We start from the raw sequence: 23,842 nt of genomic DNA, 5'->3' as shown, positions 1-23,842 counted from the left end.
CGAGAGGCTGAGGCAGGAGGTTTGCTGGAGTCTGTGAGATTGAGGCTGCAGTGAGCTACGACTGTGTCACTGTACTCCAGCTTGGGCGACCAGAGCGAGAACCTGAAAAAAAAAAAAAATGGGAGGAAGGAAGGAAGTGTAAATGAAAACTATGAGATACCACTTTCACTTTGCAGAGTAGCAAAGATTTACAAAAAGTAATGTAAACAAATTATATTGGCAAAGGGGTGCAGAAATAGGCACTTTCATATTTTTGTTGAAGTATAAATTGAAAGGCAATTTTTATAATACCTGTAACGATTTAAAATGCACATATCCTATGACTGAGCAAGTCTACTTCTAGTAATTCAAACTATAAATTAACAGTGTATGTATGCAAAGACAATGTACAAGAATATTCACTAAGTATCATTTGCAATGGCAAAAAAATGAATTAGAAACAACCTAAATACCCATAAAGAGATTGATTAAATAAAATAAATTATGGTATATCCATAAATAGGATACCATATAGCTCTTTCAAAAGAACAAGTTTGAAATGTTCTATAATAGTAATAATAATGAGATCTATGTGTGATGATATAGAACAGTTTCCAAGATACTGTTAAGTGGGAAATGCAAGGTGCAGAACTGTGAGTGCTGTACCCTACTATCTGCATAAAAGAAGTAGGGAGGCATTCACATACAACTATGCAAATAATATTTCTGTTTTTTTTTTTTTTTTTTTTTTTTGAGACAGAGTCTAGCTCTGTCATCCAGGCTAGAGTGTAATGGTGCAATCTCAGCTCACTGCAACCTCTGAGTCCCGGGTTCAAGTGATTCTCCAGCCTCAGCCTCCCATGTAGCTAGGATTACAGGTGTCCACCATCATACCCAGCTAATTTTTGTATTTTTAGTAGAGACGGGGTTTCACCATGTTGGTCAGGCTGGTCTCGAACTCCTGACCTCGGGTGATCCACCTGCCTCGGCCTCCCAAAGTGCTAGGATTATAGGCGTGAGCCACCATGCCCAGCTATACAAAGAATACTTCTAAAAGAGGTTCAAAAAACTAGTAATAAAGGTATCCTTTGAGAGCAGAATCAATGGTTCTCTGAAGGGTTAAGCAGAGGGAGATTTACAATGTATACTCTTTACGTAAAAATATTTGAGTTCAAAACAATGAATTAACATACATATATAAATGGTAGGCTACTCATCCTATAATATAGGAGAATAGCATTCTTCAGTGGGATTGGAATAGGAATTCAGAACACTAACTTCTAGCCCTGACTCTGGTTCTAACTAGCTTTGTGACTAGGAGCAAGTGAGTTAACTGTGCCTCAGTTTTATCACTTGTAAAATATGGAATGAAGGAATTTATTAAATAATCACAAACACCATTTCTTAAGGAAAAATATATTTAGAACTCCCTTGGTCTTCTCATTTGTTTTCAACAGAACTTGAGGCTTGCCCTCATTACGGCCATTGGATTCCTATATTCACTATATAGTAACTGATTATCAGGTAAGAGATAGTAGAAAACGTTAGAAGAGACAAGTACTTAATGGCTGATTCCAACCTCAAAATGATGAACTTATTAAGTCTCAGCTATGTCTATTGCTCAGTGGAGTCTGGCAAAGGGCATCAATTTTTTTCACAGACAGAACAACTTGCCATGTATGGTCAATATATCAGAAGACACTTGCCCAGTTTAGTGCCATCCATGTTTCCTCTTGGGAACCTCATTTTGTAGGCAGCCCAGGCCTACCAAAATGGAAAATTAGCATCTATCAGGGGAAATGAGTCTTTCCAGGGAATCGTTATGGTAGATGCTAAGGATGTGGATCAGGACAGGATGCAAAAGCAGCAGCATCAGAACCACACTACCAAGCAATCATGAGTTTAAAAGTTTGATATGTAGGCTGGTATGGGAAATATGGAAATCAGTATTTGGAGTAAAGCAGGGGCAAGAAATGGAAATTAGGTGTACTAGAGATCAGAATCAGATTGTTAAACAATAGTCAGGAATGTGAAACATCAGTCAGGGACCACAGAGTAAATATCAGTTTATTCATGAATTGGGATGAGGTTGGGGCAGAGAGGCCCATCACAAGCAGAAAAGTAAGTTACTTTTCTTCAGATGAAAAGGGTTGAAGCCTAGCACTTAGCATACTGAGATGGCACATAAAGGTAACTCAAATATTTATTAGATGAAATTTAAGACCTGTTTAAGTTAGCTACCATATTAATTCTCTACAGAGTTCAAAAGTATTTCTGAGCCCAAACATGCATCTAAGTATTAATATGAACTTTTTCTACCTCAAATATTTTCCATACTAATATTAAACTTCTGACCTAGAAACAAGTTTCAAAATCATGTTGGGGAGTCAGGAAGAGGGCCGAAGGAAGAAAGGAGGAAAGAGAGGAAATTATGAATGCTAAGAGCGGTTTGGCATGGTGGCTCATGCCTGTAATCCTAGCACTTTGGGAAGCCGAGGTGGGAGGATCTCTTGAGCCCAGGAGTTCAGGACAAGCCTGAGCAACATGGGGAAACCCCATTTCTACAAAAAATAAGCCAGGGATGGTGATGCACACCTGTAGTCCCAGCTACTTGGGAGGCTGAGGTGGGATAATCACCTGAGCCTAGGAAGTGGAGGCTGCAGTGAGCCATGATGGCACCACTACACACCAGTCTGAGTAACAGAGTGAGACCCTGTCTCAGATAAAAAAAAAAAAAAAAAAAAAAAGATTCTAAGGGCACTCTGAGTAAAGGCAGAGGATGTAGTGCAGTTATATAGTATCAGCATTTTTGCAGAATGCCTATTTTTAAAATTTTAATTAATAATAATTTTTTTTTTTGAAATGGAGTCTCTGTCGCCAGGCTGGAGTACAGTGGCGCGATCTCGGCTTACTGCAGTCTCCGCCTCCTACGTTCAAGTGATTCCCGTGCCTCAGCCTCCTCAGCCTCCCAAGTAGATGGGACTACAGGCACGCTCCACCATGCCCGCTAATTTTTTGTATTTTAGTAGAGATGGGGTTTCACCATGTTGGCCAGGATGGTCTCAATCTCCTGACCTCATGATGTGCCCGCCTCGGCCTCCCAAAGTGCTGGGATTACAGGTGTGAGACACTGCGCCTGGCCAGTAGAATTTTTTTGAGTCAGGGTATTGCTCTGCCACCCAGGCTGGAATGCAGTGGCCTGCTCACGGCTCACTGTAACCCCAAACTCCTAGGCTCAAGTGATCCTCTTGCCTCAACCTCCCAAGTAGCTGGGACTACGGGTGCATGCTACAATGCCTAGCTAATTTTTTCTTTTTCTTCTGTAGGAACAAGGTGTCATTATGTTGTCCAGACTGGTCTTGAACTCCTGGGCTCAAGCAACCCCCATGCCTTGGCCTCCCAAAGTGCTCGATTACAGGTGTGAGCCACTGCACCTGGCCTATAGCCATTGTTTCTAAGCTTTACTCCTTCTGTGATTAGTCTCTACCGTTTTTTCCACACACCTAAGGGTTTAAAACTGGCAGGGCAGATTATCAAAGCTTTCATGCTCTTAAATTGGCCTATGTCCTCTTTCTGGGAAACTACCACCACACTGTTTTTAATATAATGCATTTTCGGGATTTCTCTGTCACTTAAGAGACACGTGGGTATATAGGGAGAATTTCTATTATGGGTTGAGCTCTGGACAATACTTGGCACAGAATAGATACTAAAGGAACACTGGCTGATATAGAGAGTATAACTTAACTGTACATCGGAGGGATTAGACTGCCACCACCCTAAACCAGAGTTAATCTCTGCATCACTAATGGTGGGACACCCAGATATGCTGTGATTGCTAATATGATGCAATATAATATACACATTACATAGGATTAATTCTAGCTATAAATATTTAACTTATATTCATCTAACTGAAGCTCATAGAACCAACTTCCAGTTTCCAGGAGACACAGCTAAATGATGCCATAAGGAAGCAATGAGACTGATCCAAAAGGGAGAATATTTTTCTGGACAACTTCCCCATTGACAAGTCAGAATCATAAAAAAGAAACTGTTTTGAAGTAAAAGAGATTTCACAGAAATAACCTGACATAATGAGTAATCCTAGCTTGGATCCAGGTTTATTAAAGAACAGTTTGGAAGACTGGGGGAGTCTGAATACAGATTGCGTATTAGATAATATGAATTATTATTATTAAGTTTAAATGTGCTAATGTTATTTTGCCTGTTATTTTAAAAAGATGCACAGTCAAGTAAAAAACATATAAAAATTTAAAAAGAAATATATACATGCAATAAAAAATAAATAAGATATATAAAATTTGAAAACGAAATATAAATGAATGAATGGAAGAGAAAAGTCTGGGCTGGTTTGGTAGTCAACAGCATGCATGGTAATTAAAACCATGAAAATAGATGAGATAAGGTCACCTAGGCAAGTAAATAAGAGAAGACAAAGAGATGTGAATCAGGCAGATAATATTTCAGACTAGATGTAGGAGTAAGAACCATTAAATTGAAAAAGAGCAACTGGAGAAATAGGAGGACCATAAGGAGAATGGCATTCCAGAAGCCAATGGAGGTATTTCAAGATGGATAAGGCAATTAATAATATCAAATTCGAAAGAGCTCAAGCTAGATAAAGACTGAAGAGAGGCTAGCAAATAACAAATAGAAGGTCAGTGATGACCTGATTGAGAGGAGTTTCAGTAGAGTGACTGCAGCAGAAGTCAGAGGAATGAACTGCTGTTGAAGAAGTGGAGACATCACTCCTCTTTTTTTTTTTTTTGAGACGGAGTCTCGCTCTGTCACCCAGGCTGGAGTGCAGTGGCGTGATCTCGGCTCACTGAAAGCTCCACCTCCCAGGTTCACGCCATTCTCCTGCCTCAGCCTCTCCGAGTAGCTGGGACTACAGGCGCCCGCCACCACGCCCGGCTAATTTTTTGTATTTTTAGTAGAGACGGGGTTTCACCGTGGTCTCGATCTCCTGACCTCGTGATCCACCCGCCTCAGCCTCCCAAAGTGCTGGGATTACAAGCGTGAGCCACCACGCCCGGCCATCACTCCTCTTTCAAAGAAGTTTGGAGTTTCTCAGAAAGATGAGAACCTGTACAAATAATACACATTGTTCAGATAATGAAATTCCTAGTGATTAATGCCAACATGTTGTGGCAATCAGGAGACTGGAGAGATCACTGGGTGAAACAGGAGGATTTATTTAGGTGGCCACCAACTCAGCAGATTAACATCCAAAGTCCAGCTGGAGCTATAATAACATTATCTGCAAAAACAGGCAAAGGCCCCCAAAAAATGGGTTCCAAAAGCAAGTATGAGAAAAACAAGTTCTTATCAGTCTCCCCCTAAAATTCTCTCCCCATACTATCATTCTTTGTTCTGCTCTCACAACTAGTTTTGTAACTACCTTTACAAGTTTGCAAAGGTTTTATAAGTTCCTGTTTTTCTCTATGTAACACAGCAAAGTCACAAAACATGCCTAAATTGCAAAAACCTCTCACAGTACAATTAACTGCCTTTGTTCTGCTTCTGCAAGCCTGGTTTCCCTGCCCTGCAAATTTCACGCCACTGGCTAGCCACTCCACTTTAGCAGCATAAATAAAAGTCAAGCCCTGTCTTTGTTCATTGCTCAACCTTTAGATGTTAATCCACTAAGTTGGTGGCCACCTAAATAAAATCCTCCTGTTTCACCCAGTGGTCTCTCCGGTCTCCTAATTCCCATAGCAAACATGCAGTAACAGATAAGTGAAAGATAAATGTAAGGGACAGAAGGTGATAGCAGAGTTATAAAATAAAGGATTCCTCATGTAATGCCCACATAAAATAAATATCTGCTATCATATTTTTAAGAGTCTGCAAATTCAATAGAACTATAGTTTGGTTTTTATACTTGTCTCTTAAAGAAAGGTGATACTGCAATTTATAAATAGATGTTTCACTGTGGAAATAGATTCGTTCCCTTAAAAATTGGATATAAAATACATTTTTGGAAATCAAATAATTAAGTAAGTTAGGAAAAGTATCTCTTCAAAAGAGTGATGGGACCCTTAGGCTGCAATCTGATTGCATTCAAATTATGTCTTTATAAATATTAGTAATAAATGTCTTATTTTGATTTTACAACATATAACCCTTGGTTTCTACTCTAATCCTATGAGATATGCAGGCTGAGTATTATTAGCCCCATCTGAGCTCAGACCATTCGGTCTGCTACAGGGGTATTTGTCTTGCAAAAAGGAATGATTTTCCCCTTAGAGGGATACTGTGTGTTCACAAAAGTTCTCGAAGAGCTAATAGTCACACAGCTCTGAAGTTGTTTAGTTTTCTTAATTAATACATTATTCAAACTAGTATAAATTTTAAAAACAAGCTATCTCACAGTATGCTGACTTTTAACATTCCAAAACAATGATAGTCAAAATTTAAGGTAAAAATGTGGTTTATGAGCTATGCTATAGTAAATTCACAGAAAAAATGAAGATGGCTTAATAATAAACCAATAATAAACTAATAAAAATACTAGTTTCACAACAATGTAAATATACTTAACATTACTGAAATGTATAATTAAAAATGATTAAGACAGTAAAGTTTATGTTATGTGTTTTTTACCACAATTAAAAAAAAACCAACACCAACATTAGCTTTGTTAGAAAAATATTAAAAGGATTAAAAGGATAATTTACTGTAATATTTTTCATAACAGGCATTTCTTGCTTATTCACAATAAATATTCCTTCCACTATTAAGGCATGGAGATTATTTTTCTATAGTTTATGAATTAAAATCGATACGTACTTTATAGAAATAATATATTGGAAGAAGACACAAATATACTACAATATTTAACTGCATGCTACCCCCTAAGCACACATTTTCCAAATTCTCTATAATGATAATGTAATTTTCACATTCAGAAAAAAGATTTTTTAAAATTGAGATTGACATTAAATATAATAACTGTTACAATTAAGTAAGATTTGAGGCCTGGATTTTACATCTCAGAATTCACTCAATGTATACCATCTTATTTAATTCACCTCTATATTTCATGCTTCTGTGTTAGGACAAAGGCCAGTCTGTGGATGTGCGAACATTCTTTTTTCTTTTTTTTTGAGACAGAGTCTCACTCTGTTGCCCTGGCTGGAGAGCAGTAAGAGCATGGCTCACAGCATCCTCAAATTCCTTGGCTCAACCAATCCTCCCACCTCAACCTTCTGAGTAAGTGGGACTACAGGTCCGTGCCACCATGCCTGGCTAATTATTTTTAGCAGCAATGAGGTCTCGCTATGTTGCCCAGGCTGGTCTCGAACTCCTGAGTTCAAGCGCTCCTCCACCTTGGCCTACCAAAGTACGGGGATTATAGGCGTGAGCCCCTGTGCCCAGGAGCAAATTGTTTTTTTATAAGTAGAGGCAGTGCAAGAGAGCCTACTAAAGTCTTAGCTACCCTGTATCCAAAGACTCTTTGGAAAGAAAAGTGGAATGGTTTGGGGCCCTACAAAGGTTAAGAGAAATTAGTAGAAATATGTTGAGATATGCACAGTTGCAAAGACCCTTTGCTACACCGTTTGATAGCACAGAACAACAATAACAAAAAATGCTACTGTTGAATCTAGAATTCACTAGAAGAGACATTCTAGTGACTTATATAATCCAAAATAAATCTAAAATTATATACAGCCACAGGTAGACAGTGCATATAAATGACAACACTGAGATTGCATTCAGGAGGTTTAAAGATATATTAAAAACTTTTGTTAACGATATTTGAAAACAGTCTTCTCACCTGCGTGGCCTAGTCCTTGGGGACATCATTTCATTCCCAAGTATGTGGTACCGTCTTGCTTCATGCAACAACTGATAACACTCAGGAGAATTCTGGATCAATTGGTCCACTTCAACTGTTTGAACAAAGTAGTTGGGATGCAACAGAGGGAGTCTCACATGTGTCAGGAGCTCATGTAACAGTGGTCTTCTCAGATCAACGGCACGATAGACCCAACGCATGACGGCCTCAAAAACCATCTCCTCTTTACCAATAACAAGTTCATCGCTACAAATATAATCAATAAGTTCATCTTTGTCAAGCTCAAGAAATTCTTCGTGCTGGGATACATCCTCAAAAGTCTGTAATGCAAAATTTTTGCATTTTGTGAAGAGTGTTTTGAGTGAATGGGTATCAGCAAAGCGCTGGATTCCTAAGCAATTACAAGGATCAAGTTGCTCCTCCAAGAACTTGGCACATGCATCACGGAGAACACTAATCTGAAAGAGGCTTGATGTCTCAAAGAGATATTGTACATTCTCTGTAGTGATCTTCACCTTTCCAGTATAAACATACTGCAAAAAACATTCCATAGCTTCAGCTAAAATACCATTGATCTCAACCAACATTTCTCGGCTTTCCCTGTGGTCATTACAAAACATAGCTCTGAAGTAGCTGCTACAGGCTGAGAGCACAGCTCTATGGCAAGGAAATTCTTTTCCTTCCACACAAATGATAACGTCTGTGAATAAGCGGCTATCTCGAAATTCATTAAATATCTGGAGTATGTTTTCGGCATGGGATGATCCTGAAGAGAAGTCAAAAAACTCATGACCTGTCAGAGATTTGGGGTCCATTTCAAAAACTTTACGCTTAGTTGCTGGGGAATCACGCACCCCAAGATCCTCTCTGTTTAGTCTGCGTCCCAATATTAGTACCATTGTTACATCAGTTGACTATATAATTGTTGAGAAATGACTGTTAGGGATCTTCTTTATGTGGCTAAAAGTAAAAAAAGGAAAACATTTCAATATGCAAAAAATTCAATATTCAAATTACATAATTTCATTTTAATATAAACACTGCAACAAAATCACATAATTAATATATTTCATATAGGGTACACAGCACTATCTCATGTTAATAAAAACTGATAAACAAAAATTTGCATTTGAACAATTAGAACATTAGGGGTAATTTGCAATAGTACTCCTTCAGGCTCCCCTTTTCTACCTGAAAGAATACTATGTACTTCGTGAGTTACTAATAACCTTCCGTTTCCTCCCCATTTACAGAGCTGAGTTTCATACTATTGACTGTAGAATGGTGTAAGACACAATTTGACTACAGTTAGAATTCTAACATAGTTATCTTTCTTTTTAAAAATCTTTTTTATTTTGAGACAGGGTCTCACTCTGTCACCAAGTTTGGAGTAAAGTGACATGATCATAGCTCACTGTAACCTCAAACTCCTAGGCTCAAGCGATCTTCCTGCCTCAGCCTCCTGAGTAGCTGTGACTACGTGTGTGTACCACCATGCCTGGCTATTTTTTTTTTACTTTTTGTAGAGATGGGATCTTGAACTCCGGGCCTCAAGTGATCCTCTCACCTCAGCCTCTCAAAGTACTGGGATTACAGGCATGAGCCACCATGCCTGGTGAAATAATTATTATCTTAATATAGAATTCCTAGAGAGGAATTTAGCTGTATCTATTTAAAAATATGTACACTGTTTGACCAACAAGTCCTTTTTTTTTATTCTTTAGCACTCTTTCCTAAGGAAATAATCAGAATTATGTGGAAAGATTTATCTATACAGATATCCAGTGCTGTATTGATAGAAAATACTCAAAATAACCTAAATGCCCTCTAAGAGGGGATTGGTTAAACCACAGTACATCTTCTGGCTAGAACAAAGTCTATGCAGCCATTAAAAATTATATATGACTATTTAACAACATGGGGAAGTAGTAACCACACAGTAAGTGAAAAAGTAGATCACAAAACATATGCCAACAGGAAAAATAATGTATCTGTGAATCTAGGGATAGGATGTACATATGCCAAAATGTTTTATTTATCTTCTCTATTTTCCATCAAAATTTCTATTATAAAATGTAATATTCATTTAAAAAAATTTCATGCATGTTATCTAGGTCTTGTTCCCTTTTACTAATAAGAAACATCCCAAAACCCCCTCAGAAATGACTTTCAGTAAGTAACTGATGGATTGAGGCACTTGGCTATAGCCATCAATTCTCTCTCTCCTTCTCTCTGTCTCTTTTGTTTTGAAAACAAGGTCTCATTCTGTCACCCACGCTGAAGTGCAAAGGCGCGATCTTGACTCACTGCAATCTCCACCTCCTGGGTTCAAGGGATTCTCCTACCACAGCCTCCCGAGTAGCTGGGACTACAGGCACGTACCCACCACACCCGGCTAATTTTTGTATTTTTGTTAGAGAAGGGGTTTTGCCAAGTTGCCCAGGCTGGTCTTGAACTCCTGGCCTCAAGGGATCTGCCCACCTTGGCCTCCCAAAGTGCTGGGATTATAGGTATGAGGCATGGTGCCCGGCCCAATTCTCTTTAAGTTCACATTTTAAGGTGATTCTTCTACTCCCTTTCCACATCTTCAGAAGTTGATACATGATTCAAAGTCTATTAGTAATTGGCTTAAGATCACTCAGGGTACCTCATCTACTGCCATACTCTCAGAATTTCATACACATCCCTTCTAATGTTCCCAACTTCTTGAAATATTTCAAGTCAGACATTCAGGCCTAACACTGGCAGCAAAAAGAAGTCAGCTAAAGGATGTCACAGATAATATAATCTAAAAAATGAGATGCCATCCTACATTCACAAGCCACAAATAAAACTGAGACTTGAAAGTTAAAAATCTTAAGGCTGCATTTTGTGTACCCTGTCATATATTAAATTGTACCCCACTTTTTAAGTGACACAAGGGGAAATAAAATATGTAATATCAAAATCAAGAAGCAACTCATTCTCTTATATATGGTATTCTCTTCTTTTTCATGTTCCTATTTATCTCCATCCTCTCTTCTCATTCTAATGCCCCAGATATCCTACTTCCAATATGCACTAGACACTTGCAATTTTCATGAATTCTCTCACTGAATTTACTTAATATTGCAGCTTTTACCATCATCATCATCAACAAATATTTATTATATGCCACTATTGTCAAGATACTGTTACTAGGCCTAGGGTTTACAGAGATGTAAGATATTGCTATTGGAGTTTTTTGTTTTTGTTTTTGCTTTTTTGAGACAGGGTCTCCTTGTGTTGCCCAGGCTGGAGTACAGTGCCATGACCTCGGCTCACTGCAACCTCTGCCTCCCAGGTTCAAGCGATTTTTGTGCCTCAGCCTCTCGAGTAACTGGGATTACAGGCGCGTGCCACCACGCCTGGCTAATTTTTGTACTTTTTTAGTAGAAACAGGTTTTGCCATGTTGGCCAGATTGGTCTTGAACTCCTGAGCTCGAGCAATTCTCCCGCCTTCGCCTCCCAAAGTGCTGGGATTACAGGCGTGAGCCACTGCGCTCAGCCTGTTTTGTTTTGAGATGGAGTCTTGCTCTGTCACCAGGCTGGAGTGTAGTGGTGCCATCTTGGCTCACTGCAACCTCCACCTCCCAGGCTCAAGTGATTCTCCTGCTTCAGCCTCCCAAGTAGCTGGGACTACAGGCGCGCGCCAGCATGCCTGGATAATTTTTTGTATTTTAATAGAGATGGGGTTTCACCATGTTGACCAGGATGGTCTCAATCTCCTGACCTTGTGATCCACCCGCCTCAGGCTCCCAAAGTGCTGGGATTACAGGCGTGATCCTTTTTATTTTTTATTTTTAAATTTTTTTTGAGATGGAGTCTCGCTCTGTCGCCAGGCTGGAGTGCAGTGGCACGATCTCAGCTCACTGCAACCTCCACCTCCCAGGTTCAAGCGATTCTCCTGCCTCAGCCTCCTGAGTAACTCGGACTACAGGCGTGCACTACCACGCCCAGCTAATTTTTGTATTCTTAGTAGAGATGAGGTTTCACAATGTTGGGCAGGATGGTCTCGATATGACCTCGTGATCCACCCACCTTGGCCTCCCAACGTGCTAGGATTACAGGCATAAGCCACCGCGCCCGGCTATTTTTTTTTTTTTTTGAGAGTTGCAGCAACAAGGCCAGGCGTGGTGGCTCACGCCTGTAATCCCAACACTTTGGGAGGCCGAGGCAGGTGGATCACGAGGTCAGGAGATTGAGACCATCCTGGTCAACATGGTGAAACCCCGTCTCTACTAAAATACAAAAAATTATCCAGGCATGCTGGCGCGTGCCTGTAGTCCCAGCTACTTGGGAGGCTGAGGCAGGAGAATGGCGTGAACCTGGGAGGCAGAGCTCACAGTGAGCCTAGATTGCGCCACTGCACTCCAGCCTGGGCGACAGAGCGAGACTCCATCAAAAAAACAACAAAAAAGAGTTGCAACAAAACATATTCAAACTACATAAATAATAACATAAAGTAGCACAGACAATATGTCCCATCGGTACAGACAGCCTAGTTCCTCCTTAAACTTATATTACATTTAAAAAATTCTCTTCATATCAATTAGTACTTAACCTTCCTCAAGTCTAGGTGATAGGATTTTCTCTGGACAGATATATGCCAGGTTATTCTGACCATTCAGGGAAAAATACCTGGCTATAACAACATCTGAAGGACACCTAAATGCTTGCATGCTATACAGGATCTTTTCTGTTTCCCTGTCTATCCCCCAACTGTGCAGGTAAAGTCAGAAAAAATCCAAGCAATTTTATCAGTCAAATGGAATAAAGACTAAAGTGAAATAAATACTGTTTTCATTTGAAATCACTAGGGTGGAGAGTCAGAGGCAGTATGTTGACTTTTTTTTTTTTTTTTTTTTTTGAGACAGAGTCTTGTTCTGTCACCCAGGCTGGAGTGCAGTGGCACAATCTCGGCTCACTGTAACCTCCACCTCCCAGGTTCAAGCTATTCTCCTGCCTCAGCTGTCCAAGTGGGTGGGACTACAGGCACATGCCACCATGCCGGGCTAATTTTTGTACTCTTGGAAGAGACGGGGTTTCACTATGTTGGCCAGGCTGGTCTTGAACTCCGGACCTCAAGTGATACATCTGCCTCAGCCTCCCAAAGTGCTGGGATTACAGGCCTAAGCCACCACACCCAGCCACCCTCATTTCTAAGTTTAAAAAAAACAAAAAAACAAAAAAAACCAGAATATTTCAAATGTACAAATATACATGCATTTTCTAAGTATATAACAAAGCTTTGTGATGTAATATAATAGTTATGGCAATGGAAGCTCATGGAGAAGGCCTATTTAAATGAACACATATAAAAGTAAAGATAAACACCAGATGATGCTTACTAATGGCTGCTTTTGGAGTAAATGTGTCAACAAAGTAACTGCCACAAATTTAGTTAGGAAAATTAGTTTCTCTTAAATTTGAGGAAATACTTTCCTCTACATGTATGTTATGGTCCAAACAAGCTAGATTTTTAACTTCAACCCAATTATGTTTTGCAGATTTTAGGTAACAGACTTGCCTGAGAACAAATAAAAGCTCTATTTCATTTTATTAATTTTAATACCTAAATGAATAAAAATATATCTGAGTTTAAAATATTTTATTAGTTTTAAAATTTATTATCACTAACTAAAAAAAAGGGATTTCTTCCCATCTCTTTTAAGATTTTTCTGATTACTCAGAGAGTTCATGTTTGCCTCATTACGGGTCACCCAACTTGGGTTACAGTTGCCCATATATTTGTGTGCATGTCTGGATGCATGTGCATACACACAGCTTAACATTTACAACTCCATTTACAATGCACAGAATGACTTCCAAATTCCAGGCTCCCACACATGAGCAGTAGCATATCTATCAAATATGCTTTTAATTTGAAGTTATCTCAATAACCATTTTATAAACAGAAATGTATCCCCCATATCAAGAGAGACCACTACTGTACCTGAATGTCAATTTTTTGTTGTTGTTGAAACTTCAAAAAGTTCAATGTGTGTAATATCACAAGTAATTAAAAAAGGGAACATTTCAATTATGATAAACATAAACTGTGATGACATGGAATATAACTCATATTTTAATCTTAATGCCTTATTAATCTAGGTTCAAATTATGGTTGAATTAGCTACAAGTCAGGTAACCAAATCAAGAACCTACTATTCATTCCAGTTTATCTAATTTAAATTCTTATTGCATTTCAGGTTCAAAAAAATTCACAGAAGCGATTGTGACTTTGACTAGTGATACAATTATTGGTATTAACAACAATGGAAATCGTGAGCTTCTTCCTGCATACATTTTCACTTTCTCAATTTTTAAATGAAAATTTGTTCAGAATACAAAACAAAATAGCACATTGTAAGAACTAAGAATTTCCTTTGGCTAGAATGGACAAGTAGAAAAACATACATAAAAGTATACTTTGTTTTCTGTATCCAATGATTTTACTCTATCTAATATTTATTAGATAAATTTGGGAACAGTGAGTTAAGTATTAATATAAAATTGATTAAGCTTTGTATCAATTAAGGGTCTGTCTTTTTATGCTATTATCTGCCCCTTATTTTCATAGTTGACTCCTTGATTTGTTCACTGACAAAAGAGGTCTTCCTCTCCACTACTTTTACCCAATAAAAAATGGAAAATCCTGGACTAGAACACCTATAAAATCACCTTGTATTACAAAGTCTTCAACAGCAATGAGATATTTGTTTATTGCTCTGTATGTAACAGAGACTATCTCATAGATCTTTCCAAACACCTTCAGCTTGCTGCCTCCTGACTTTCGGGCATATTGACTTCCCCTGGACTTCCTGGGAACTCTCCCATTACTGGTCTCCATAACTACACCAAATGTAAACACTTCCTAGGTATAAATGATTTGCACGAGGGCATCTTAGGAGTGTGAGATGCATTCAGAATGTATCTTTTGGGCTTCCACATGTAATTTGCTATCTTTTGCCTTCCCATTTTATACAATAAAGTAATACAAAGATTAGCTGGGCGTGGTTGTGGACACCTGTAGTCCCAGCTACTCAGGAGGCTGAGGCAGGAGAATCACCTGAACCTGGGAGGCGGAGGTTGCAGTGAGCTGAGATCGCACCATTGCACTCCAGCCTGGAAACAGAGCAAGACTCCGTCTCAAAAAAAAAAAAAAAAAAGTAAAGAAAAATGTTATCCTATCTCAAAGTACGGTGTCTAATATAAGTTCAAAATTGATCATAATGAACTCATAATGCATAACCAAGCAAACAAAACGTAAGATTACTGATTGAACCATTATAACATTTTTGCAAATATCACAGTAGAATTATTCCCATCAAGAAAAAGTAAACAACTAAGTAGGCATCTCCAGACAAAATAAGTAGGAAAAGCTTCTTTCCAAACAAACATAATGACTGAAAGTTATATCTACATGAGTTAATGGATATAAGTTGATCAGACATGAATGAGGCTCTCAGGAAAGCACAGAAGAGTGGGTAAATATTTAGTAACAGAAATAATGATTGTCACACTGCCATCTTTTGTGATCTTAAGGATAGAGTTGTGCCTTGTTATCTGATTGGCTTGAGTGATCTCTGGTTAAAGAAAGGAAAATGGTTTAAATTCTCTAATAACAACGTTTAGATAGTTTATAAATATTATAAATATACCTTTTTAGCATTTGGTTGATCAACGCCCCAGTCAAAATATGTGTGTTGTTTTAATTTCCACACCTAAAATAAAGGAAGAATAGCAACATATAAATCAGATAGTTGTCAGTTCATGTACAGCTGGCATTATTTACTAATATGTTGAACAAAGTTTTTAGTAAATTCTAGTTTCCGACTGAAGTTCATTTTTGTTTAAAAATAATTAGTGAATAACATCTCCTTAAAGCAAATTAATAATTTAATGCTATTTTACATAACTAGTTTTCTTATTTATCAACTTCCTTACTTGACAGTTTTTTGTTTGTTTTTTGAGACTGAGTTTTGCTCTTATTGCCCAGGCTGGAGCGCAGTGGCGCAATCTCAGCTCACTGCAACCTCTGCCTCCCAGGTTCAAGCGATTCTCCTGCCTCAGCCTCCCTAGTAGTTGGGATTACAGGCATGTGCTGCCATGCCCAGCTAATTGTATTTTTAGCAGAGACAGGGTTTCTCCATGTTAGTCAGGCTGGTCTCAAACTCCCGACCTCAGGTGATTCGCCCGCCTCGGCCTCCCAAAGTGCTGGGATTACAGGCATGAGCCACCGCGCCCGGCACTTGACAGTTTTATCCTGGAGTTTTATCCTGCAGTAAAATTTCTTGAGTGAAAAATGAGTAAAAGAAAAGTAATGTCAATAGCAAGCTAATGGTAGCACTGAAAAAACATATGCTCTGTGATAATTCTGCATTGGATATTTGAAGAGTGTCTGGAAATTGAGGTTTCATCCAAGTTTGGGGCCATTAAATAATTCTAAGAGTTAGTAATTTTTTTATCTTTTAATATATAAATGTATATTTCTTCTGCCTTGAATCTTGTAGAAACTTAATCCCCATATCCCCATAGAAACCAACTAATTCAGCACAATTCCTTTTTTTTTTTTTTTTTTTGGTGCAAGGGGAGAAGAGGAATGCTTAAGAGAAAATACCAGAACCTTGAGCTGTGTACAGAATAGCAATAGTATTTAAACACAAGTGGTTCTGGTTTCTGGCCCAGATATCTTTAAATAGAACTTGTAAATTCTTAACAAGTTTAGACAAATTCAAAAGTTGATTCCAAAACCAAATATAAATGACCTTTTTTTATAAACGTATACTCACAAACACATATGTATACCCAGACTGTGTTATGATCATGAAGTGAATGCTATCCTGTGTTTCCTTACTTTCAGAAGTGAACCTGACTTGCATGTACCCTTGGTAAAAAAATATTGCAACTAGGGCAAATTTGGGAATTGTTACTCCCAGCTAAGTAAATCTTCCTTCCCAACGGACAATAAGATCCTAAATCAATGTAGGGATGCAGGTCAATTCATGAAACATTTATAAAGAACCTAGTTTATGTCTGTCACTGGCTGGCAAATACTGGATTCAGATCCAATTTTAGACTCTGTGGGGTTGGCTAAGAGTAGAGCCAAACAAGAACTCCAAGATTGGTACTAAAATAGATTCAAATTCTTAGCAGGTGCAGACTGGAATAGAGCCTCTCACAACCAATATGGTCTAGAATTATACCTTATGGGGTAGAAAGCATAAAGCACTTCACCTGGTCATTTTCTATGGATTTTCAGGTAATACCAACCTAATCGATAAGGGTAAGGGATGGAAGAGAGAGGGTACAAAGTCTGAAGGAGATGTGTAATATCAGAATTAATCTACAGCGTGAGTGTACTGAAACAAGCTTATGTTTCCTTTAGAATGCAGAAATTCTATACAAAGAGGTTACTAACAGCCTTAAAGATAGTATGGATTAATGAGGGGCTTCTAAAAACTAATACCAGAAAACAAAGGAACCAACAACATCCTGACTAACGTGGCCCCTAAAACTTGTAGTAGTGAACTCTGCACGCTATGTTCTACGCTACTCCATCTTCTCAAATTTAACCTTGAAAGAACACCACAGGAGATGAAAAGAAAGGTTAACCAAGAGGTTTATCTTGAAAGATATATAGTAACTCAAAAGAAAGCAAGCCAGAAAATAATTGCAATATAGTAAATCTTTTTTTTTTTTTTTTTTTTGAGACAGTATCACTTTGTTGCCAGGCTGGAGTGCAGTGGCATGATCTCAGCTCACTGCAACCTTCGCCTCCTGGGTTCAAGTGATTCTCCTGCCTCAGCCTCCCGCGTAGCTGGGACTACAGGTGCGTGCCACCATGTATTTTTAGTAGAGACGGGGTTTCACCATGTTGGCCAGGATGGCCTCGATCTCTTGACCTCGTGATCCACCCGCCTCGACCTCCCCAAGTGCTAGGATTACAGGTGTGGGCCACTGTGCCCGGCCAGTGTATCTTTTACTTAAAAAATAACCAGAAAATTGTATATAATAAGGTACTATACAAAACCAAGCAATTTTTATACATTTCAGATATTTTCACCCTATAGTCTCAAAAGCTTATTTATTTGATGACTTTTTAAAAATCATAAACTTGCACTATCAAAATTTCAGTTTAAAGAATTACTCTGCAGCAGTGGTTCCTGAACCATGTTTTACAAATGTAATGTTTAAAGCCCAGCTTCAAGCTATTTTCAACATTTCCAGTTTCTTAATGGAACCACCAAGACCATATTTACCCACCATGAGATAACAGAAACTGGCTGGCCGAGGTGGCTCACACCTGCAGTCCCAGCACTTTGAGAGGCTGAGGCAGGCGGATCACGAGGTCAAGGGTTCGAGACCAGCCTGGCCAATATAGTGAAACCCTGTCTCTACTAAAAATACAAAAAAATTAGCCAGGTGTGGTGGTGGGCACCTGTAATCCCAGCTACTCAGGAGGCTGAGGCAGGAGAAATGCTTGAACCCGGGAGGCAGAGGTTGCAGTGAGCCGAGATGGCATCACTACACTCCAGCCTGGGTGACACAGCAAGACTCTCTCAAAAAAAAAAAAAAAAAGAGAAAAGAAAAAAGAAAAAAAAGAAAAGGTAACAGAAACCAACTAAAACCTTGAGTTTCTTTGGATAGAATGATAGCAACTAGGGATTATCCCATATTTATTAGAACCTCAAATGGGCAATACACTATATGACTTTGCTTGATGAGAAACAAAACAGCTGTTGATGACAAATTTAGGAAAGCTTAAACAATGTGTCAGACTAAACAATATGGTTCTTTAACTAAAAAAGAATACTATTGTCTCTTAAATCACAGGAAAAAAAAAACTGAATTTCTCCAGTGTTTCTTTCCCTCGACTTAAAACTTCTGGCTACTGATATTCCTCAACCCTAAAGGAAGAAAAAAACTTGTTAACCATCAGACATCACACCTGGTATACCAAGCTGCCCTATTGAGCCTACTCATGCTTCTGACTAGACTTGATGTGTAAATTTACTGTTGTTTGGTTTTATCTCGCTAACATGTTTCTTTTAGGTATTTAATGCATTGTTTCATTTGATAATCAAAACACCTATAGATATATGATATAGTTATGTTTTCTGTTAGCAAAATGGTTTTGGTTATTTATCTATTGAGATGGAGTCTCGCTCTGTCGCCCAGGATGGAGTGCAGTGGCACAATCTTGGCTCACTGCGACCCCCACCTCCCGGGTTCAAGTGATTCTCCTGCCTCAGCCTCCCGAGTAGCTGGGATTACAGGAGCATGCTACCACACCAGGATAATATTTTCTGTTTTTGTTTGTTTGTTTGTTTGTTTTTTAGTAGAGATGGGGGTTTCACTATGTTGGCCAGGTTGGTCTCGAACTCCTGACCTGGTGATCCACCTGCCCTGCCTCCCAAAGTGCTGGGATTACAAGCGTGAGTCACCACGCCCGGCCCGGTTTTGGTTTTTTAATTAAAATTAAATCTGCAAGGATGCCAGCAAGGAGCTCTGCCACTCGAACAAATTTGAGATTTTTTTTTTTTTTGAGACACAGTCTCGCTCTGTCGCCCAGGCTGGAGTGCAGTGGTGCGATCTCGGCTCACTGCAAGCTCTGCCTCCCGGGTTCACGCCATTCTCCTGCCTCAGCCTCCCGGTAGCTGGGACAACAGGCGCCCGCCACCATGTCCAGCTAATTTTTTGTATTTTTAGTAGAGACGGGGTTTCTCCGTGTTAGCCAGGATGGTCTTGATCTCCTGACCTTGTGATCTGCCCGCCTTGGCCTCCCAAAGTGCTGGGATTACAGGCGTGAGCCACCGCGCCCGGCCACAAATTTGAGATCTAATATTTTACATGACTTCTCTATGAATAAAAGCACGTACTCAGTGATTTATATTTATCTTAGTGGTGACACGAATTATTTACAGTGGTAGCCTTTGGAAACCTCAGTTGAGAGTAAAGTCCCAAAAAAAAAAAAAAAAAAAAGAGTAAAGCCCACTTTTTTTTTTTTTTGAGACGGGGTTTTGCTCCTGTTGCCCAGGCTGGAGTGCAATGGCGCAATCTCAGCTCACTGCAACCTCCGCCTCCCGGGTTCAAGTGATTCTCCTGCCTCAGCCTCCCAAGTAGCTGGGATTACAGGCGCCCGCAGCCACACCCGGCTAATTTTTGTATTTTTAGTAGAAACTGGGTTTCACCACGTTGGCCAGGCTGATCTTGAACTCCTGACCTCAGGTGATCCACCCGCCTCAGCCTCTGAAAGTACCGAGACTACAGGCGTGAGCCATCGCACCCAGTCAAAGCCTACTTTTAAAACATCAGTTTAGTAGTCTTTAAGATGTGCCAAACGTTGAAATATTTTAACTCTGGGATGATGAATACAGGCAGAGTGCCAAACTCTTCAATTTAAAAAAGTTTGCTTAGCTATTGTTTTATTGTTTATTTTTTGAGACAGGGTCTCACTATGTTGCCTATTCTGTTCTCAAACTCCAGAGCTCAAGAGATTCTCCTGCCTCAGCCTCTGGAGTAGCTGGGATGACAGGCAAGCACTTAATGTGTTTTTAATAGGAGAAACAATAGCGGTTTTTAAATGTCAACAGTTGTCAAGTGGCTATATACTCTCTAGTTGTTTCAGTCACACCAGAAATAAAATCATACAAAAATGTATTTTTCATAGGTATACTTGTGAAGATATTTACTTACATTTTTCGATTATACAGTCCATACCCAAATATTTTTTGAAAAAAGTGTCCCAAATTTTTGTCAAATATAATAGACAAAAATAACTGTGGTCACTTATTTGATTAATAGTATTTATTTTTCACAGGCTTGACCTTTGGGTTTTAATGAAATGGGAGAAAAACAAGGAAGTTAAAAAAAGTTATTGAAAAAGCATTAAGGTTCAACAACTTCGACAAAAGCCAGGAAAGTTTAAGTTAAAGCTGGTAGTCAGCCCTAACTCAGAATTTATTTCTTCTTCCTGTTTAGAGACTTCGGTTGTTGGCTTTGTTTGAATAAGCAAGCCTTTACTGAGTGATGGTTTTACTTTTTCAAAAGGTTAGACGATTGCATTTTGTACTTATTTAGATACATTAAATACTCTCAATGCACAAGTGATGAGGCGGTTCTGATCACAGGAGCTGCTCATTCCGGTGTAACCATCTCCTCTGGAATTTTAAAGAATGCATAACCAATGGGAACTGTTCGTATTCAATTCCTGCTTCATCCAGGGGAGCTCAAACTTCCTTCTACAAAAATGTATTAAGTCTTTGCCAGGCACGGTGGCTCACGCCTACAATCCCAGCACTTTGGGAGGCTGAGGTGGGCGGATCACCTGAGGTCAGGAGTTCAAGACTAGCCTGGCCAACGTGGTGAAACCCCGTCCCTAATAAACATACAAAAACTAGCCGGGCGTGATGGCGGGCACCTGTAATCCCAGCTACTCGGGAAACTGAGGCAGGAGAAGAATCGCTTGAACTCGGGAGGCGGAGACTGCAGTGAGCTGAGATGGCCTGGGTGACGGGATGAGACCACTCCACTCTAGCCTGGGTGACAGAATGAGACCCTGTCTCAAAAACAAAACAAGTGTATTAAGTCTTGAGTGAATTCCTACATCAGCAGAAGAAAATCTGACAAAACGCAAATACCCTATTAACTCAAGAGATTAGAAAAACCATTTTCAACACAGTATGGCTAAAAACGATTGGTCTTGAAGATTTTATTACTGTCAGCTTAATTTACAATTTTAAAACGACACAGTCGCAACCCACTTCTCAAACATTTTGAATTACCATGGGAATTAAAACATAGAAGTGTGTGACCTAGAATCCCTCAAACAAGGAAAACAACTCATCCAAGCCGAGTATGGAAGAATCTTTACCTTTTAGGGGAGTATCTTCAAACAATCTTTTTTAAATAGTAGAAATCTGCTTTTAAATCTCAGCCAACAACAAGCAGATTTTAAATCTATTTTACAACCCTAATAAAATCCAACCTCTTAGCTGGTGGACCCAGTCTGTAGCTGCAAATACAAAGACGTGATTTTTGAAAAGCTGCCCACAAGACCAAGTGATTAATCATTAAAATCCACTAAAATCAATTGTGAACAGCCACTGCCTCGGGGTGACCGTGGGGCCCCCTAAGATATGGCACTGTGATCTATATTTAGCTATCTAAACACGTTTACAGAACTGGCAACAACGAATTCGCAGGACTTCCTGCGAACCACCCCGGCAGATAACGCGACACTAGTTAAAGGGTGTTAATTTTCCGGTCCTCGGAGGGCGGGCCACGGTTGCCGACCGCTGCGTGCCCAGAACTGCCTGCAGGATCAGGCAGCAGCAGCGGCGGCGGCCACCGAGGCTACCAGCCGCCCGCAGCAGGGGCGGGAGCGCGCCTCCCGCACCCGCGCCGACCGGCTCCACTCGGGCCGCAGCTGCAAAAGCAGCGAGAGCGCGCGCTCCCGCGCGTCCTCCAGATCACCTTCAAGGGGGCGGGAAGAATGGCCCAGGGCAGGCCCACCTAGTGACAATAAAAACTCGCCAATAAAAACTCGAACTCGCCCTCGGGTACCGCCCACAAGCCACCGCAGGCGCCCAATCCCCGCCGCGTTAACAGTCTTCACCCGGGGTGTCCAGAACTTGGGGGCGGGTCCACTAGGAACCAAATTAAGAAACCGAGTCCTGGAGTGGTAAGAAGGTGGGGAGGTTAGGCGGGGACTGCGCCGGCGGAACGCCCGCTCCCCCGCCCGCCCCGGCTCCCCGGGGACGGCCGCAGCGGGCCGGGTGTCGCGATCGTGGTAAACAAAGGCTCGCAGGGGACGGGGGCGGGGGTAACGGTCAGGTGACAGTGCCGAGCGCATTTCGCAATCGCTTTAATGGGGCTTCGCTGGCCCGCGGCCCTGGGGACCCCACCTTGACCCCGTCATTCCTCCCGGACAGAACTGACGGTCGTCCCACCAAACGGGAAGGCTGGATTTGGAGGCGGTCGCACTCCCCCGCGCTTCCTGAAATAAAAAGTAGCGCCCCGTTCGCGGCCCATCGGCAACAAGCAGCACCCGTCTGCCCAGCCGCCTCCCCCGGCCGCGCCCGGCCCCGCGGCGACTAGGCTACCGCACCTGCGGCTACCCTCAGTCCCGGCGGCCACCCCCTCCCACCCCGCCCTCGCCAGGCCGCACCAGCCGCGTCGCGGTTCCGGGCCGTAGTGCCAGGAGGCGCGCGCGCCCTCCCTCAGGGCTATAGCTACCAAGCGGGGGAGGAAGACCCCCCAGGTGAGCCCTGCAGGCCCCTCGCCTCAGAAAGGGGCCCTGCAGCCCAGCTGCAGCCCAGCTGCAGCCTCTCCGCAGACCGCCAGTCTGGCTCTGAGAGGCCGGCCGCCGCTGGCTGCCCTCCCGCAGACACCCCGGTGGTCAGGACTGCCGTCGCCCCTCAGCCCCCGAGGACTCAGACTCTGGCCGGTTCCTCGCCTTTCGGCCGGTCCCGAAGCTGTCACCCCCGGTACCTCTCGGCGAAAGCTGGAAGCAGCCAGCAGCGGCGAACCCCGCGGTCCCTCAGCGGCCGGCGGCGCAGCGCACTCTCCAGCGCCGGCGTCTCCTCCAGCCACCAGTCTGTGCCGCAGCTCACAACAAAGGAAACATGTGACCGTCCGGGCCAAAACACTGAGCGTCACCGACCCCTGGCCAATCCGGGTGGGCGTCCTCCGCCCCGGGGAACCCCGGGAGATGTAGTTCACGCTTCCCGGTGGCCTCCGGGGCTACCTGGGGCTCCCGCCGTGGGGTGGGTGTCGGGTGCCCAAGAGGACGAGACCCACCCCAAGGGCTGCTGACTCAAAAACACTGTTTTAAGTAGAGACAGTTAAAGAAATGCCTCTTGTGTAAGGAGCCAAGTGAGAAGCCAGGGTCATTTGTTTCCTTCCCTCAAAGGCCCCTGCCACGTCCCAAGGAAAAAGCCCGCGATCAGCCAGCCCTTCGACTTTAAAGCTTGGGTCGAAGCTTAGAGAGCTTTTTATTTGACCCTTTGATAG

At 41.3% G+C, this 23,842-nt stretch overlaps 1 protein-coding gene across 4 annotated transcripts in view; it reads right to left on the bottom strand.

Annotated features, from left to right (window-relative positions):
- KLHL24 (kelch like family member 24) overlaps window positions 1–23,438 on the bottom strand; it is a 53,180-nt gene extending 29,742 nt beyond the window's left edge. Inside the window, exons 1-4 of one of the 4 annotated variants that reach the window (XM_058426800.1) lie at window positions 23,321–23,418; window positions 22,735–22,826; window positions 15,487–21,386; window positions 7,784–8,764 (exon numbers count right to left, since the gene is read on the bottom strand). In XM_058426800.1, the coding sequence (XP_058282783.1) occupies window positions 7,784–8,703 (920 nt within the window). In that variant the 5' untranslated portion in view covers window positions 8,704–8,764; window positions 15,487–21,386; window positions 22,735–22,826; window positions 23,321–23,418. Of the gene's footprint in view, window positions 1–4,672; window positions 4,750–7,783; window positions 8,765–15,486; window positions 21,387–22,734; window positions 22,827–23,320 lie in introns of those variants that run through there. The other 3 variants (XM_032171733.2, XM_032171734.2, XM_058426801.1) reach the window with 3 other exon arrangements.
- Window positions 23,439–23,842: the final 404 nt, after the last annotated feature.

This window comes from Hylobates moloch, unplaced genomic scaffold, assembly GCF_009828535.3.
Source record: "Hylobates moloch isolate HMO894 unplaced genomic scaffold, HMol_V3 SCAFFOLD_13, whole genome shotgun sequence".
In the NCBI taxonomy this organism is placed as follows: Eukaryota; Metazoa; Chordata; class Mammalia; order Primates; family Hylobatidae; genus Hylobates; species Hylobates moloch.
This window is presented reverse-complemented; position numbering and strand designations above follow the sequence as displayed.